At 35.5% G+C, this 19,939-nt stretch overlaps 1 protein-coding gene across 1 annotated transcript in view; it reads right to left on the bottom strand.

The window, feature by feature from the left end:
• Nucleotides 1–850: 850 nt before the first annotated feature.
• The window catches only part of FBXL17 (F-box and leucine rich repeat protein 17), a 267,741-nt gene continuing 248,652 nt past the window's right edge, over nt 851–19,939 (bottom strand). The window contains exons 8-9 of the mRNA XM_058043352.1: nt 15,717–15,859; nt 851–2,729 (exon numbers count right to left, since the gene is read on the bottom strand). Coding sequence (XP_057899335.1) covers nt 2,592–2,729; nt 15,717–15,859 — 281 coding nt within the window. The 3' untranslated portion in view covers nt 851–2,591. The remainder of the gene's footprint in view (nt 2,730–15,716; nt 15,860–19,939) is intronic.

Below are 19,939 nucleotides of genomic sequence, written 5' to 3'. Positions count from 1 at the left end.
TGAAAAGAAACATTATCTGTCTCTCTCCTACAACCACCTACCCCTTAATTCAGAAAACATTTAAGAGTTTGTCTGAGCCCTTCCTGCAGGCTGAACAAGCCCATCCTAGAAATGTTTCTGATGAGAAAGTGCTGAGCCACAGGTTACCCTATCTTAACAACAGGTTCCCACAAAGAATTTGAAGGAGAAAAGGACATATTTTCTCTAGTAAAGTAGGCCTTTTGGACCTAGGGAATCCAGAAGCCACCTATGAGTTTTTCAGTTCACTCTAAGTTTTGCATATGAGAAAACAGGGATAATTTTTATTTTTACAAGAGGCAGTAGCTTTTCTGCCACCATAATGATATTTTCCCTACATGACATGTCAAAGATGAGTATGCAGTACTATTTATTCCTCTAAAACTACTTTGGAAACTATTAATATAAGGAAATCAAGAAACTATCTGTGTCAACACTGCAATTAGAAAAACATATTTCTATCTAGAGTCCTTATACCACATAAAACAAAAATTAACTAGTCATGGTGAGATCTATAGATCAGTATGTTCATAAAACTGAGAGATGAGTAGTCATTAAAAGGCAAAACTACTGGAAGTGACTTATATGACTGAAGTGAATAGAGAACCAACCAGACCCATACTATTTTAAAAATCTGTACAGTTACAATACATTTTAGATGGAAAAAGATCTATGGATGTCATCTAATTAAACTCTGTCAGTCACAGCAGGGCTAGTTTATTAAGGATCGTGTCCAGGTGAGTTCTATCTATTCAACAATGGCAATTTCAGACTCTCTGTTAGTACAGTCTAAGTACAGTTAGAAGCACAGATAAACAGAAAACATCACATCTTTCTTATTTTATTAAACTTTATTGCAAGATCAAAGGTCTCACCAAAAAATAGAAACTTACAAATTGTGTGAATAGTTTTAATGCACTCATAAAGAGACATTAAAAGAAAATTGACTAAGATTCTGTACTATATCTGCAAAAAAATTCACTGGCTTTATTCTTAAAATATTATTACCATTTAGGAGTAAATAAACAGCATAGCATTACACATGTTCACAAGTATTTACCACTTATTTTAAACAAAATCTTTACGATATATTTTTTCTCCAGAGAAATTAGTTCATCCCCATTTTGAAAAGTCTAATAAGAAAACATTCAACATCCTCACTGGAAGTAATGTGAGCTGATGTTTCTGTTGTAAAAAATTATGCTATGGAAATCAACAAATAGGTTTACAGGGTTACACAGCCATACTAAACAAGCTTCTATGTTATGCTGCATTAGGCCTTCTGGATTAGCAAAACATTTTGACAATAATGGCAACTTTTCAGCTGAAGCTTAAGCATTTCATAGTTTGGATTTAAATGCTTTTAAATTTAAAACCTTTTGAAAACAAATATCCAGTGTTACATACCTGACAACATTCTTAGAATGGTAATACTCTAAAAGTTAAGGCAACTCCAAATTGAAGCTGCAATGTCTGTATTTTTCACAATTCCCTGCTAAAATTTAACTCCTTAAAATGCAATGTGTGAGACAGCATAAGAGAGATGCTGTGTGGTACTTGGTTGCTGTTTGGAGTTAAACCATAACAGTCCCACAAAGAAAATGAATCATATTATGTGTTTAATTTGGATATCTCCTTGCACACACATTAAGAAGCATCTGATCCTACCAAAGATACCCACGATGGGACTCATGTTTAGATGGCCTTCTCAAGGTAATCACTATTTGCATTGGAAGATCCATTCTAAAATAAAGCCACACAGGAAATGAGAGGGATCCTGCTATTGACTTATACCCATTCATCTGAATTTTTCAATTTATCAACAGAACAGCATAGTCAGAGGATTCAAGTTAATATAAAATAGACATTAAATCTTTTCAGCCAAATATAAAAACCATCACCAACTTATTTCTGATCGTTGTTGTATTCAGCTATTCTTTGTCTTCATGAAGTGTAGCTCGCTAGTATTGTTAGGGTAAGCAGTGTTATTCATTATTAAAATGTCAAGGTGGAAAGATTTTAATATCACTACAGCTTCCTATATTTAAAGAAAAAAAAGGAAGATGTTGATAAGAAAATGGTAATTCACTGTAGATTTTCTTATTACTCTGTATCTTAAAACCTCTGGCATAGCTTTAGTAAATGAAAAGCATCAAGTTTAGTTCCCAGTTTCAACACATGCCTCTGTTGATCAACTGCACTGGTCCTAGCACTGAGTTACCATTTACAGATCAAAGGAAACACACGTGACCAAGGCAAAGTAAACAGAGGAAAGCAAGCTTAACATCTATAACTCAAACTATCCAGAGAACTAGTAGGAATCCACTTCAAGAAATTTGTCAAAGGCTTTTATCACTTTTATGCAAACAAAACCACAATGCATTTCTAAAGTTTTGCTTCAATATTTGTACTTAGTTGTACAGTACATTAAAGTCAGTGTACAGCTTTTGCCATTTTACTGTAACCTCTGTAAACTCACAACTATATTGCATCATATGAAAGGTTATAAACCCTTCTGCAATCCCCATTAGATCTACCGAATGCAGCAGAGTGGAACATGTTGGTACAGAGAGTTAGGAGCCAGAAGACATGTTGGGTGTCCAGCCCATTTGATAAGCCCGCTCCAGCGTTCTCTTGCAATCCTGCAGCACAGTACTGAAGGTTATATGTGGATATTGCTGCACCAGCTGCTCCACTGTGGCCTCGTTCACCTGCAACAGAAGAACAGAACCTGTGACGTGCAGGAAGTGAATGGAAAGGGTAACAATAGGCAAGCTAGAAGAATGGAAAAGCTTTGGACTCCTGGGCGGACTTCCAGGATGGGGCTCCTCATTGTTACTATAGGTTTGGGTGCATTTATCACAAAATAAATACACAGAATGTAATGTCTGGTTTCATTCTGTAACCAGAATGAAAAAAAACAAAATCAAACCCCGCTATGATTTCATTGTAAAGGAAGAAGTTTTATCATCCTGATTAAACAAAATGCTGCCCAGAGTAACAGATTTCTAACTTGAAATAGAGCCTATCTACTCAAAGTTGCTCAAGCAGACATACATTTAAAAATGTGAGATTTTTTTGGCTTTGGCAAATGAAAATAGATTACATCTATTAATTAATTTATGGTACAGTTGGGGAGACATTTAAAAATGTTAAGTAGTAACTCCACAATTAACTTTACTGAAATGAACTTGCACTGTATGGTTGCTATCAACAGGCCTGAAATGAAAAGTTATCAATAACATGACTAAAGATGGGGAAAAAATATGAACTATTCTACGTTGCAGGTAGATCAATTACTCCTTTATGTCCCTTTTTCCAAAAGGTAAAAGTCCTGCACTTCTTCACATACATCACTGGCATAAGATTTTATTTTAGCCTTCTTTTGTGAGGATAACACTGCAGAATTGGTACCAATAATTAAAACATACAAGATGGTTGGGTCTGGGATGTCTCTCTTAAATGTGAGACAACAATGTTAGCACTTTTATTCTTCATAAAACAAGGTAATCAGACAAATCCAGCTAAACCTAAAACCCTTACAACTCCAGTGCTGTGAGGGGATTAATTTGTCAATTATTTTAAAGACAATTACAGTTCATATCACACAGGTAAATAGCTTTTTTCAGCCTTTAGACAAATAAAAGATTAACCTAAGAACCATGACTTGTAGTTGGCTCTCTTTGAAATCTTTGCTGAACAACTGGGCATTTTAAAATGCATTGATACTACAGTTACTGAAACACCTACATCAGTAGCATGCACAACTGATGGCATTGTTTGCCTTTCTTCCTTCAGTGTTCCACTTTCAAGGCCAAAAGTAAAAAGCCAGATTGAAAAACGTTTACTACCATTACAAAGATCTGTCTTGTGAAAAATATTTTTAAAGCACGTTAACCACAGTATCTAATAATATTTTTGTCCTTAAAAGATAACAAGGAGAGCTTCCTTCTGAACAGTGATTGCACCCAATGACAAGGATAAATGAAAGGTTTAATATCCAGTTCTTCTACTTTGATAATAGAAATACTCAATCTTCATTGGAAGTTTCATCTAGCTGAGACTGACTTGGATAGAAAACTGGTTTAACTTCACAGCACAAACTGTACTTCTCTGGCAAATTGCTATGTTACAGTAACATCTTTCAGTGCTGAAAAACAAGAAGTGACTTTGAAAAAGCAAAATGAAATCAGAGATAGCACAAGTCCCCCATAATATTTGATATTTACAGCTGAATACATACGCACAAATTGTAAGCTACAATTCACAGAAATATTGCTTGGAAGGCAAGAATCCCCAAAGTAGCAGTAATTTGCTACTTTATGCCTATCCAAAAAATAACCAAAAGTCTCTTCTCATTAGAGTTATGCTGCAGAGACCCATGGCAGAATCAACCAGGCTACCAGAAACGCCTCTTAATTGTTAACTCAGCCACAACAAAGAGGGTTACAACCGACAGTGACTTATTTTGCTCTTTCTTAATGGGAAGCTTGAAGAAGATGCATTATTTATCCTAGATAGCTGCAAATTTTGCTAGTACATAGAAGTTATTATGATTTAGCACTTCCCTGTGGGGCATTATTTGTTAGAACAGCATGGATATCATTGTTTTAGAGCCAGTTTTTTATGCATATTCTCCGTTATAAGAAACAAACTAGGTGAATTCATTACAAAGATGATGCTCACTCACAGGAAGGTAGTAAATGCTCTCCATGCCCAGATGTATTGGACTCAGGACATGTACCCAGGGTACAGCCTAGCTAGCTTTAAGCTGATATATTTACTACCAGGCTAATTTAGGCATGGCCCATGACACTTAGGAAGACAGAGGATGTTACAATGGCACCTTTTAGTCTTAAAAACCTATGAAGAAATCTATGGTAAAACACCTCTAACTGTTTGTCCTAGTTTTTTTCTGATACAATTATTACTAGATAAAATTTTTTGCTATTTGTTATTAATACTTTACTAAACAGAAGAAGGAAGCTTTTGGCATCAAGTGCCAAATACAGTTACAAAATAAACATGAGTATGAAGAAGGCAGATAAAACCATTGCAGAAATGCCACTGACAAAAACAGCTGTTTTATGACCAAAGCCTGAAGAGTAGAAACTTTTCTCCATTTTTTACTGGAGCATTAAGCAAATATTTTAAATTATTATTTTGATCCTTGGCAACAACTTGTGTTATGACTTGTTGTTAAACAGTAAAGTAATGACAAATCCTATGGATGTATTTGGAACCATAACATATACAGAAAGAAATTACTTTGAGTCTGAAAAACTGAGTTTACTCTCATGATAAAGGAAAAAAATACCTTACCAAGCTTCATGATAAATGATCGAATATATAACTTTAAGTTAAATACAAATATTCTTAATCCTGAGAGTAAAAAGCAAGGACTTAAAAATTATGCCAAACTAAATTCAATGTAAGATTACACAACAGAAGGAGGAGAAAAAAACTGGTAGTGGGACAATCAACCTGGATCCAGACATAAGAAAAAAAGTATTCCCTTTCTAAAGATTTTGATACCTTTTCTCTGCCATGAGAAAAGTCAGGTCAGACACAAAAACAATGAAAAACTTTTAGTATTTAAAACTCTCCATACTAATGCGCTAATAACTGCATTATCTGAAAAACAGGAAAAAAGGAAATAAAATTTTATTCTTTGTTAATGAATGTGGAAAGTAATATCTAAGTCAACTTTGTGGGGATCCTTGTCATCATTTCCCTAGTGGTAGGATTAAGATGAAAGAAGTCTTATGCCCAGCCATTAGAACACAAGCTTCTGTCTCTTTGCTAAGATTCAGCCTGGCTGGTGATAAAACGAAAGTACTGAATGCCATTCCCAAAATAATTTCATTACACAAGCAGAACAATTTTCCCTACTGCGCTTAAACATTCTTGTTCAATGAATGAAAACTAAAAATCTCCACATCTTCATATGCTGTAAAATGCTATATTTTTCTTTCACAGAACTTTCATTAATCTTAATCTTTTGGGTTGTCAAAAGAAAGAATACAGTCTGCAGATAAACTATGCAGATTATCTAATATATAATCATTCATCTGAATTTGAATAGCTCTTCAATTATATTTTAACACATAATGAGAGAATGCAGCCCGTATCATTAAGAATGAAAGTAATAGGTTTTGCAAACCGTGGTCATCAAACAAAAAACCAAAATAACAACAAAGACTGGTTTGAAAATTATTTTTTCTTCCTGAAATAACTATTTATTTCAGGCCAAGGAACAGATTGAAAAAACAAAACAAAGGAGAAGATGGGTTACAGAAAATGGCAGACTAAGTGGTATCATCTCCCTTTAACTCAATTAGAGCCTAGATTATGACCTAGAAGTCATAATTTTGAATACATTTTGCTTAAAGACACTTGAACACATACTGCCTATTTCCCAGAATAATGCACTTGACTTTGTGACAAATGTTATCTAGGGTAGGACTTCCTTAACTTCTTCTTCGCCTAATGATAGTGCGGTTGTGCCGACAGGATTCAAATATTATCCGTGCTAGAGAACATTTCTCATGTGATAATTAGGAGTTCATCTTGGAAAGAAGAACAAAAACACCCTTTGAGTCCCTGTGGAACTGTACACTGGCAAAAGGGTTTTGTGAGTGCCTCTTTGGAGAACTTTCACCATCACTCTGCTACGTACACACAAAATGTGGCCGAAATACTGAGAAAAATGGGAAATCAGTGCTCAACACTCTTACTCTCCTTTAGGTAAAATGGTCTGCCCATACCAGAAAGCCGGAAAACTGCCACCATTCTGTGAATATTTTTCCTAGAATAAAGTAACCAACACTTATGAGCTGATTTTTTCAGGCTCAGAGTAAACTGAAAGCTACTCACAACAAAATATTCATTCATATTTTGATCTAGCATGTTATATTTACTCATCTAGTCCTATTGCCAGCATTTACTGATTTGAAATATCACTTGTCTGACACAGAATATCTTCAGAAATTTATGTTATGTCATGTCACTTTCCACAAGTCTTCATGAAAAATCCAAAATGCAAGCAAGAATAGTTATTAGGTAATTTTATTTTTTTTAATTTAAATTTGCTGTGTCATTTGGTTTAATGATAATTTCAGCATTGTTTTCTTTAATTTCTAGATTATAAAATTAGGAATTTCTAAAGATATAAAATTATTCCAAAGGGCCAGGATTTTTTTTAACCTAGTGTTTTTCTTATGCTCCTACAACAGATCTTATTAAATTCAAAGGATGAATTCCAGTTTTCCTAATTTTGTTAAGGTAAATTGGAGATTACATTTGAAACCATGAGCCAAACCAGGCATTTCTTTTTAATGAGACTGACACCTCCATTCACTGCTCAGGAATAGAAAAAGAGGGCTTTTCCTAAACAAGACTTTTCTAGTTACTTTTCCTTAGCTTGTCTTTAGTTGATATCATGTCCTGGAAATCTTCTCTGGGATTGGATACTCTTTCACTAAATTGCCAAGAATTGTAAGCTTTAGTACTGGTCTCCAAAACTCCTACAGGTGCATCAGGATCAGACTCTAAAGCCATTAAAATGTGCCAAGAATGTCTGTGTTATCTAGAGCAGTACTGAAAAGCAAGAGTAGAGTCATCACTTAAACTGCAAGTTTTATGCAGTGTATGAGTATTCAGCATTAATCTAAAGAGTTTGATAGGTCCTTTTCAACAACAAAACCTAAAAATCTTCTCATCTTAATGACTTCAATTTAATGACAAACTGACTTGATAATTGAAAAGAAAAAATTATCTCCATTCCAAGTTAATAACTGAAACCAATAAGCAGTTATAAATTAAAAAGCTAAGGCTTGCAAAACTGGATTAGTGCAAAAGTGCATTACTAGAACTTTGTACCAAAACCTGCTGGAGTCCCTCAGAACACTATTCAGGATGACAGCTAGAATAATATCTGCATAGTATCTAACCTAGCCCTTGGAAGAGGCATTGGCTGGCTGATTTCTGAGGACAACACAGGCTGGTATCTACAATTACACAACTTTATAGATCACTCATTAATAAAAAATAACAGACTGAATTATAATACCCTGAGTCAGCAATATCTGCACAGAAAGGCATTAATAATACATAGAACTGCTAGCTTAATCTCAGAAATCTAGTACTTGCTAAGAATTTTAGGGAAATATTAGCAGGTGAGAGATAGCATTCAGACGAAAAGATTTTAGGGCTGCCATACAGATAGGTTAGAAAAATGGCACAAGTATTACCATAACATTTCTACATACAAACATTTGCAAAATCAACTTCACACAGAAGAAATGCAAATGGATTTGTCTCCAAAGGGCTTTCTTACAATACTGCTGGCATTTTACTTAAGGAGTGGTATTTCAGCATTAGAGCTACTGGAATTTGTACGCGATTCTGGCTCAATACATGTAGAGAAGTACTGCTTGAAAGCCAATGACTTTATAGACATTGTGTGTATCCATAATGATGGATATGGAAAACTCTTTATGTTCCAATTTCTCTAACGTTTTACAAAAAATCCAATGTATACACACTTAGAGTTATAAGCAAAACATTTTCACACATTCTTTCTCTTCTCTAATTTGTATTTTGCTTCCTCAAGTGAGTGTCTTATAAAAAGTGTACTTTGATATTTTTTTCTGCTAATAGTTGAATGAATTATATTCTCAGGTGGCCCAATTATAACTGTTGCCTGTAGCCATAACAAAATTAAAGATTTCTGGAAACGTTTTGTGTGAAGTGCAGTTGATCAGCTAAGGCAGACATATTCCACAGAGTTTCAGTTGCCCTTATGCCCAGGGGCAGAACCCTTGTTTAGGACTTTAACAAAACAACAGCACTACCAATATTAGCACAATATCCTATAGTCCAAATAAAGTCCCTTATGACTTGAGAAAAGAATGTGCTTTGACTTAGAGGATGATGTTGTTGAAAAAAAGGAAGAAAAACAATCACATTTGCACACACACAAAAGCACTGTATTTGTAGACTCATAAGTAATGAAATCAGCAAGTACAGTCTGTACAGTGTTATTATAATGACATTTGAAAACTATATTGCCTTAAATCCTAGAAATTAATTACCTGTTTATATTTGTAAAGGTAAAGGAGTAGGTAAACAGAAATATCTGCAATCTTTTCTGCTGTGTGAATGGAAATAAATGGAATGCACACGTCTTCTAACCTCGGTAGCACTTCAGAAGGATTTCAGGAAGTGCGGCAAGGTTACCTGTGGGGTGTGGAGTGTATCTACTTTACAGTTCTTGTTTAAATCTCACCTGAAAGGAATGGAATTCATTGTTGTGGTAGTTTTCTCATGTGAATGCTATTGCCCCGAACTCCCAGTCTACTGCAAACTAGCAACACCCATTTCAGATCTCTGTGAGGATGCAGAGTTTTTTGCAACACACTATTTTTTATTGAAGTTGTGTAAGTAACAAAGGTTTCACTCTCGATTCTCTTTGCATATTGTGAGGGTTTATTTTTCTATTAAAGCAGAGAAACCATTTTAAAGGAGCCCTTCAGGCTGGCAGATTATTTGGTTTGCTAATTCTGCCCATTTCATCAGATGAACTTCTAGACTCCACCTATGGAATATTTCCAGGTAAAAATATTACCGGTATTACACACATTTCAAAAACTTTTTTCTTCTAAAAATTGCAGTTAATAAAGACCCAGATGCAGTGAAATGACAGTGGCAATTTATATAGCGATAAATATTCTTTCAGATTACTTTCTGCCTGTTGAATTAATAACACTGAATATTTTCCTTCCTATTTGACTACATTAACAATAATTTGAGCACATTACTGTAATATCTGTCAAAATGATGGCATGTAAAACTAACAGAGAAGTCTTTCTCAAAAGTTGCCAGCTGGCAAAAATAACTGGAAGTTCCAGGGAGCAGTGTTTCTAAATAAACTTCTCCCTTTTTGATTTTTTTATTCATAAAGATGCTGACCAGTTCACACTGCATTCTTCCTTAAGAGCTGGCCTTATCATGTTTTTGAACTGTTGATCATCATCTGAGGGTCCATCTTTCTCTTAGAGAATGACATGGTTCAGGTGGGTGCTTTTTAGAAACAAGGACAATTTCATTAATTCTGGAAAATTCCATCTTCAGCAGAGTGCCATAGAACTGCTGCAGAGGAATCAGCTTGGAGAATAAAAATCTTTTAGCAAAGAAACAGTTAAACTAGAAGAGCAAAATCTTTAGCTTGTATAAAACCCCTTTTTTTTTGTGTGTGTGTTTTAGCAGATGCTTTCGTTTACACACATAATGGATCTGTTATCCTAGTAAGCTAGGGGGAAAAAGCCAAAAGTAGTATTGTTCAGACTTTTAAAATTGTTGTATTGAAAACCAAAGTGAAATAAATGCTATTCTTCTTTTGTTGTGGGATAGCTGTGGTTTCCTTCTAATGAGATTCACAGATCTCATGAATCTAAAATCTTCATTATTCATAGAGAGATGTATCAATTGCAGCTCCTACATCATACACATAAAACTTTAAAAAATACAGCAATTCCTTTTTAATATGCAGCAACGTACTTGAACAAATTATAGTAATTTAAGAAAAAAAAAAGGCTACAGAATTTTTCTTAAAGAGAAGGATTGGATATTTTCATTCCTCTTCAAATCACAAAACCATAATTTCAAATCTCAAAATGAATCCCTTGTAATATAAAAGAAGAAATGGTAGCAATTTGCCAGGTTTTCTGATCAGGCTAATGATAGCATTTTCTGAAAGTGGAAGGCAAATTGCTGTGATAATTACATTAAAACAAACCATGGCTCTGTATTCTCACTATTCTGTCATTGATTAAGCCGCCTTAAGCTCAAAAATGTATTGGAAATTGAAAGATTTATCTCTAGAACCTAGGATATATAAATGAGCTAATGCTCTTTTTCACTCACCTTCAGTTGCAGACTAGCTGTGTAAATTAAAAGCTTGTGAGTGATAGGTCAAAATGTTTCACTTAAACAGGAGCTGCATTCCTAACTCTGCTAATGATTTGTGGTCTTCACTGAATATGTATTTACAAATATTTGTAAAACAGGTTTTGTAGAAGGACAAAGTGATAAATTATATTAAAAATTCACATATAGTCTAAAAATCTTACTCTTACTTAAGATGCAAATGATTTCTTAACTGACCATTTTTTATTTTCAGGGATCATCTATCTTTTTTCCTCAGGGAACATAAAATAGTTTGTCATTTTGTCAGTTGTACTGACTATCAACTTCTGTGCTCTAATATTTCAGCAAAACTAGAATAGGAAATATATGCTACAATTTATCTGAGAAAGTCATCTGGAATAAGCTACAAGCTTCCAGAAGTATTTTCATGAAAAGCAACCATGTCTTTTCTGAGAAATTCATCTCAAAAAATGGAAAGAAAAAAAGCAAGGGAAAAAAAGCAAGGAATAAGGGCCAACATGATTTATTAACTAAGTTGTGTATCCTTTCACAGCCAGCTTTGTTGGACTCTCTTCATTTCATTTCATTCACACATAGTGGTGAATATTGAATTTTGTGGCCTCTGTTTTTCAGTGTCATTTTTCTGCCTATTTTCCCAAGAAATGTCTCCTGCATTTATGTGGGAGCACTGTTGATAACTGCTACAAATTGCACCACAGTTATAGGAAAAGGATATTGAAATATGAAAATTGTGTGTGAGAAAAGTTGCAGGAAGATTATTGTGACACATTGTTCAACCAGTTAAGCTATCACCCAGAAAAAAAAAGAAACAACAAATTTTTAGTCCTATTTCCTAGTTGATACCCAGCCATTTTCCCCACGGGTAAAGACTTCAAGCTGCCACTATGTAAAGCTGTTTCACTTCTTGTGAAAGCACAAAAAAGAAGTGCTATAAAGACATCTTTCAAATGATTTCTAGAAATAAATAGTATGGAGAACATCACCCTTTTCCTCCATTTTTTAAAATATGAAATACAAAATATACCTAATTAATTAATCAATTAATTAACTAGAAGTAGTAAATAGGATCTAGGTCAGTTTAATGATAGGGATGTACAGTACACTGTGTTCAGAAAGAAAAACTTGAAATGTGCATTTAAATCTGTTATTTTGACGCAGGCATCATTTTATGCCCTTAGGACGCAAGAAAAGCTCTTAGGAATTCTGATGCCAGTGTTTGTGGGAGGAAAGAAAGCATCCTGTAACTGCCCACACCTTTCTCAAGATACTTAAAGTAATTAAAGGAAAGGTTCAATTATCTTTAAAATATCCCCTTTCCTAAGCTGTGATAAAAAATACAGAGCTACAATTAAAATTTGGTTGGAAGAATGAACACTCATGTTTTCATTCTGCTGTGGGGGACTAACCTGAAGCGAATTTAATATAACCCCTTGTTATGCTTTTCTTGGTGTTTTCCGGGGTGACAAACCAAGAGCTGCTCGGCCCCTGAGCAGCACCAACCCGCCACGCGCTCCAACACAGCCTCATCAAGTCCTGAAACACAACCGTGGGCTGCAGCCCCCAGCAGCACAGCACTCCTCTGTGCAGAGGAATGGCGAGTTTGTGGTTGCACCCGGCTCCCAGAGCACTGTGAAGAGCTGACAAGAAGGAACAAAGCCTGGCTTGCTGCCCCTGGAAGCACGGCACAGCGCAAACACAGGCAGAACACTGGAATGCAAAACAGAAATGTCTTCTCATTCATGCCTTTTCCAATTACAAACCTCTAAAATGCCCTGCTTAGGCCTTAAATATCTACTGATTTTATCTGTTACTGCTTTCAAAAGAAATGGAGACTCAGAATAGCAACATTTTCTTACTATGGAACACATGACTTGAGCAGTCCTGAGGGCTGCCTTGTGCCTGCATACCCATGGACACAAAAATTTATTTGCACAGTCGATAACCTGTCCTGTGAGAGAGATCAGAAGGGAGAAGGGGCCTAGCTGCTTCAAGTACCTGTTCATGTTGGAATGCAGACAAGTGGGGAATTCTGTTGTGCAGAATGTAGGTATTTAAAAACATTTAGAGACTATACAAGATCACTTTCACACTTCAGGAGGTCTGATGTCTCTTAGATGGATCCCATCTGATACAGAAAAGTTCCAACTAAAATATATGCTCTCATTATGATGACCTCATAGTAAAGTCAGCATTTTTAAATTATATTTCTCAACACAATGTCATCTATTTTAAGGCAAAGACCATATTGCTCCTGTGGTGTGCATGTAAGATGGTAGGAAAAATAATAAAAAGAAAGGCAATAGCAGTTTGATGAAAAATGAATAATTTGATTATTTTCATGGTGTGGATCAATAATGCTTTGCATCTACTGAAACACACTGCCTGGAGGCACTTGGATAATCAATGGCATAAAACAGAGACTGTCTTTACCCAGTCTCACAGCCTCTCTTGATCTTTCTGGGGAGGACCCTTGACGCCTCTAATTTATGTCAAGTGCATATCAAAGAAATTCCAAAATGCCTGGCTCATAAAGAGTGTTTTAGTGGTACCCATTTGAAGTCTACTTACATATGTTCCTTATGTAACTGTGTTTAAGTACTTCCCTTCCAAATGCCTGGGAATTCTTAGGCATAAAAGCTACCTGGTATGAGCATAACAGTCAGTACCTCAGAAAAGGAAGCCTGGTTAGATGGGACAAATCTTCAAACCTTCTCTTCACTGCAAGCTGACAACAGTACAAAGACAAGAATTTTGGCCAACCGGGAGTGTAAATAAACCTTTCAGCACCACCCAAGAATTCTCTTTAATGATGTGCTGGACACTGACATTTTTAATTTAATAGAGCAGCCACTGGAAAAAATGAGTTCTGCATGATACTGGGGAGTGACAGTTGAGAACGCAATTTTGTTCAGTAATTTCTCTGTTCATTTGCAGAGGAAAAAGGGAGTTGGCATCTTCTAGCTGCCAAAAATCCCTTAAGTTAAGGATACTTACTTCATTCTGTCTGTGGAGCTATTCTTCCCATCAAGGCTTTGCAAACAAGAAAATAATTCCCAGTGGTAGTCCCGCTACTACACTGTTCACTGTAACAGTGTTTACAAATTTCTCTAACATCTTTTATCTACCATACTTTGGATACTTGAAGATTCACACACACACTCGCAAGGCACACAGTCAACAGTGCTTTTATATCTTCCCTGAAGCTTTCTTAAGTAATATTTTTTTTTCCCTTTTAGAAGTTGACTTTTTTTAATACAAAAGATGTTGTATACTCCTCTAAAAACTGAGAAAAGCGTTTACCAGCAATTAAAGGAATACAGACTGTAGTACATGTCTATGAAAATGACATATAGTTTAACTTATGAGAGAGTAGAGCTTGTTTTCAACATCAAGATCATTGACTTTCTATAGCAGTTAAAGACAGGACAAAATTATTGCATTTATTAGATCCTTGTTGATTGTTCAACATTAGCTAAATTCAAAAAATAAATACACGTGCAGAAGTGGTTAGATGGTTCTGGGTCAGGTCTAATTCCCAAGGTCAAGTTACCCTTTTAACATTCTCTAAGTACATAATCTTAGCACAATCCATCAAAGAGAGTCACACACTCTTTTTGTCTGTTGGCTCTCATAAAACACTAATGTTTAGGAGATTAAGTGGACTCAGCTTTGATAGACAGAGCAATTCTTCCAAAGTGCTCAACCTCCTTGCAAACTGGAAAATGCCTAAGGCTGGCTTTGCAAAATGCTACTTCTAATTTTACCACTGACCTGGACATTATTATTCCTTGCCATTTGAAATACTGTGTTTTGTCACTGTCTTCTATAGTGCACTGTGAAGTATGCAAGATAATGGTTTGGAGCATGAAGTTTCTTAGACTAAAACCTGTTTTTCCATAGAGAGTATCCAACCAGAAATCCACAAACCTGAGAGGTGCTTATGATGGGCATCACAAGCCAGACATTTTGTTGATGATGGCTGGAAAAGAAACAATCCCTGCTGGATTATGTGAAGACTTAAGGTCAGAGACTCTGGACCTCTAATGATTTTTCCTTTAGCTATTCTGCTGTGTTCCTGGGACTTGATCTCTCTTCTAAACAGGAACGTGATTTCTGAAGGCTCTATACAGGGTGAAGTGGAGATGGACTGGCTTCTTCTTTTTTTCTTCTAATGATTAAGTGCTAAAACTTGTAGACATTCCTACTATTCTCCGAGTATAAAGCTACATAGTAAGAAACTCAGTCTGTTTTTCTCTTTTTATCATTATGATTTCATTAAAACCTTTGTCCTTCTGTTTTAAAAACCACGATATATGATCAAGAGCACAGACATATAGAAAATTGCTGTATCACTCTTGAAGTTACACTAAGATTTTTTTTTCCCTTTCTTTTTAAGAGACAAAGTAGTCTGTCACGCTTACAACATGACATGCCAACCACTTTCAGACAAAAGTATTCAAAACAGTCAGAGGGCAGATTTTATAAAAAACTTGTGAGCACCTCAGGCTGCGAGTGTAACCTACAGATGTATTTTGAAAATCTACATCAGCAAACATTCATAATGCTCCTTCTAGCCCTCTGTGTGACTTTTGAGCTGCCTATGTGAACACAGCACACCAGAACAGTTGCTAGAGTAGTGACTACTGAACATTTTGTTCAGAAGAACATAAATCCTGCTGCCTCCCTCACACACACAGGAACACTATCACACTCAGAACGAGGCACCAGCTCAGGAAAAGGCTCCTTACCTGATCACATCTCATCAGTCCCAAGTACCGGAGGGACTTGCTGCGCTGAGCAATCTGGGTGGCTCCACGGTCCGTGATCTCTTTGCACCATCCAACATCCACCGTCTCTATTGTCATGCTGTATCTCCCAATGGCTATCAGAGCTGGAAACACATGAAAGGCATGAAATGCACAGCTCTGCAGATGGCAACCTCAGCTCCATGCACACACTGAATAATGCTGAAATTGAGTTTTGAGAAGCAGTTCTCATGCACTTTGTAAATGATATTATATTTCATAATTCTCAATAACGTAAAAGCTGTCTCTTCAAAATGGAAGTACATACAGGTGCAAACACACACCAACACACAGATAAACATATTTTCCCATATATTTTCTACCAATCAAAATAAATAGACCAATTAGTAGACAGACCAATTAGTAGACATAATCTATAAGAATTCTTTTAACTACTTTTTCCAGAAGAAGCAAGACTTAATTAATAAGATTGAAATAAATGTAAAATAAGAAAAAAATCTATCTCACTTTTCCGAGAAAATAACTGACTTTATACTACTAATAATTTTTTTTTCCAGGAAAATAATACTACAAAGACAGGACTGAGATTAACAGGACATTTTGCGAGTCAATAAGACATAGTTTTAGAAAACCCTGCAGGAAATCTCATGCCATATATTCTATAGCTGTATTCTAAAATTCAATTTTTTCTCATTGTTCATTTTGGTGATGTAAGAACGATGCTGTGTCTCACTGTCACTTTTTCTTCACACTTTTCCAGTAAAAAAATAAAGAAAGAGTTAAAAAAGTCATAAGGAATTAAAAGAAAAATTTGAACCTCTATTAAAGGAAAGGAAAGAGGATCTGGAATTTCTGAATGGGCTGAAAAAAGGTATGTAGGAGAAAACGACAAGGAATCTGACTGGCTGGGACAGTTTTGTCATGACATGACAATGACACAAAAGACAAAAATCACTGGCACCCTGGTTGCCATGGACTGTAGGACTTTTCAGACATATGGACTCAGGAAGTCAAGCTGGGATTTATTAACAGAAATTCTAGCAGCTAAAATCTCAGTCTAAGAAAAAAGGCCAAGGTTTCTGGTGTAGAAGTCATCCACCTGTATATAATCAAGGGGTAGGATGTTCACACAGTTTTTAACTCCAGTTATAAGGCAGCCGTTGAAAAGGAAGATGAAGGAGTGACTTATTCCAAGTAACGTGTATATCTTTAAAGAGTTGATTTTTCAGCAGCTATGGGGCTGTTCTGTTCATGCTACATTCCCAAATGTCAGAGGAAGAAAAAAAAAAGGAGGAATTTCAAAGAGCTGGTAGCTCTTGATATACAAGATATTGATCTTAGCTAATCAGCATGTAAATGAGATCGAGAAGAAGAGAAAAAGAACCCATCTCACCTTCCAAAGAACCGCATTGCTGGTGTACAGCAGTGAGGGTATTTGGATTATTTACAAATATCTAGGTGGACTTGATTAGCAAACAAAATGAGCCAAAAGATGCCAGAAACATTCTCAGAAGCTGTGGAAGGGGAAGTAATGCATAATTTCTTCCTTTCAGCAGCTTTCCAAAATATTAACTGAATTTTGTTACTGACATATTGTATGTATGATAAAAGCACCTATGTAGTTTCTTTACGGTTTCACTGATATTTGTAGGACAATGCCAATTTCCTAGTCTCTTTCCAGCACATTTCTTGAAAAGAAATCCTAATTTTGCAAACTGTAAATACATATATAGCAGAAAATAAACTTCCTACATTTTTAGACACCTTTTAAAATATCACTATAATAAAAAGTAGGGATAGTTAGAAACTTTTTGAATACATTTTTCAATAGGAAAATCTATAGTAATTATAGATCATTGTACCTCCACACAAAATGTTATAGACTTGAAGTAGGGCAAAAATACTGAAAGCCTTCCACTACATTAGAATAATGTAAGTTCATTTGAATATTTTGCCACTGTTTTAAAGTTACAACCATATTTTGCTATTTTCAGTACTTCATGTAAAACTGACAAAGAGAAGAAAATCAACAAAGAATACTATCATGAAAGTGCCACTAAATACCAATAGAACACACTGGCAAAATCTGTCCCCAGATTAGCAGACATCTCTCTGGAAAACCAAATATTTTGACAACAGTGTTATACTGAAATTATATGTTAAACTGAAGTCATATAGTACTACACTTCATCTATCAAACACAGAAGCTATGCCATTTGAAAACTCCCAATTACCATATTTTCTGGAAATTTCCATGTGTGGAACTGCATCCTTACAAGAACATTCTGGGTTACAGAAAAGACACACTATGCAGTTTCTATCAGCATTCAGCAGTGGGAGATAAAGAAAGGCCATGAGAACCAGTGAAAATGTAATAGTACTTTTCCAGAACACTTTCCTCACATGAAAAATGTGGCCAGGGATTTTCTAAACTGGAGCTTATGCCTCTGTACTCTCGTAAGTTCATCTGATCAGTCTTGTAGCCCACAGAACATAACATCCATAACATCCTGTGGAAAGGAATCCTGCAGTTCAGGATTCTTTCCTCTTTGGAAAATCACCTTCCCTTGTGGGAAATGCTTCTTGGAAATCCCAACGGACTGTATCAACCAGGTCTTCTTTATTGCTTCCTGACTTCTCCAAAGTACTGAAGTACAACCTCTCTTAACAGCTGTGTCAACACTTCCTGGATACATTGCATTTATTCACATGTTCACTAACTGCATTCCATATAATAATTAACTCACCTTATACAGGCAATAGATTTATCAGTTAATATTTTTCTGATCTTCCCTGAAACATTTTTTTAAATACTTCTTCAAAGCAGTTGTGTGGAATCAAGGCCAGTTTACATGAAGAATTACACAGTGCAGCAAGGAGCCTGGCTATTTCATCCTCAAGTTCTTTTACTGAGTACACACATGTCTCTTGCTTGCATGAGCAAAACATTTTAAGCCACAACTTTCAGCTAAGAAAATGTTTGCTTTGCTCAACAGCTTTTCTTCCTCTGTGCACTGGCTCACAATAATCAGAATACACGGCTATTATTCAAAAGCTTGGTAATAATTTAATGAGGAAACATGCAGCAAACCCCTTACCAAACTAAGTTTGAATTCTGTGACTTGAGAAGCTGTAGCACAATCAGCAGTGAATAGCCAAAAGTGTGCTTGAACACTAATGACAGCTGGGCTTAAAAACATTGTCAGCAATCAAAGGGAAGAACCTGACACACTGAAATTAAGCAGAGAAGGATACACAAAAATACCCAGAGTAGTTTGAAGATGTTGGCTTTGACATATGAACCTCTCTTTTTTTTTGAATATTTAACAAGGCATCCAATTATTTTTTCTCCTTTTTATAGTCCCATTTATTTTGGCAAAAGCAACATACCATATTTCTTTTTCCAGCGCTAAGTTTGTGGAATGGAAATCAACTGATGTACAGCCCCTACTCTGCAAAAGATAAAGTATAATGTCTCCAACTGGAATTGGAAAATCATCCCTACACCTTGAACTGTATCAAGCAAAACTGGTTTTTTTGGTTGCAATGGTACTTGGCTATTGAAGTTGAAAGGACCAGGTTTGTAGGAAAGGGAAACATCTTCTGGATGATCAGCTGGAATAGTTGAGTAAACCAGACAAATTTCATCCATAGTGCACTACCACTCAGAGCAAATTGTAATTTAACTTCACTTTATTTTAAACAGATTAAATTAAACTGACACATATAAACACATCAGAAATGTCTGTCAGAGGGAAGGTCTCTGTTCAGCTGTGCATAACCTGTGAACCCAGAGGCTCCTAAATGGGTGTTAGCTTCAAGTCTAAGGTTGCTATAACAGAAAAATAAAAATATCTTTGCTATAAGTAACTGATCATTGGCCTACTCTTAATTTAATTTGAAGTTATTTTTATGTCTGGAAACAATACTACCAAATACAACTGTTTGGAAATCTGGTGTATTGAACACAGTTATGTGAAATTAAAAATATTTTTTAATGACATGCATCTACTACACTGTAGAGTGCTTCCTTAATCAATAAGTCGTATTTCGATTTAACTGAAAATAAACCTCTGTAAGGCTTAACTGTCCTTCCGTTTTCTTCCTGTTATTACCTAAAATGCAAATGTACAAGACACTGCATTTGATCAGCCTTCAGTGAAGCCTGGACAAAAAAGCTTTTAAAATTAATTATGATTGATATC

This window comes from Melospiza georgiana, chromosome Z (genome assembly GCF_028018845.1).
Source record: "Melospiza georgiana isolate bMelGeo1 chromosome Z, bMelGeo1.pri, whole genome shotgun sequence".
NCBI classification, from domain to species: Eukaryota; Metazoa; Chordata; class Aves; order Passeriformes; family Passerellidae; genus Melospiza; species Melospiza georgiana.
Note: the sequence above shows the minus strand (reverse complement) of the source record. Positions and strands in the feature narration are given on the sequence as shown.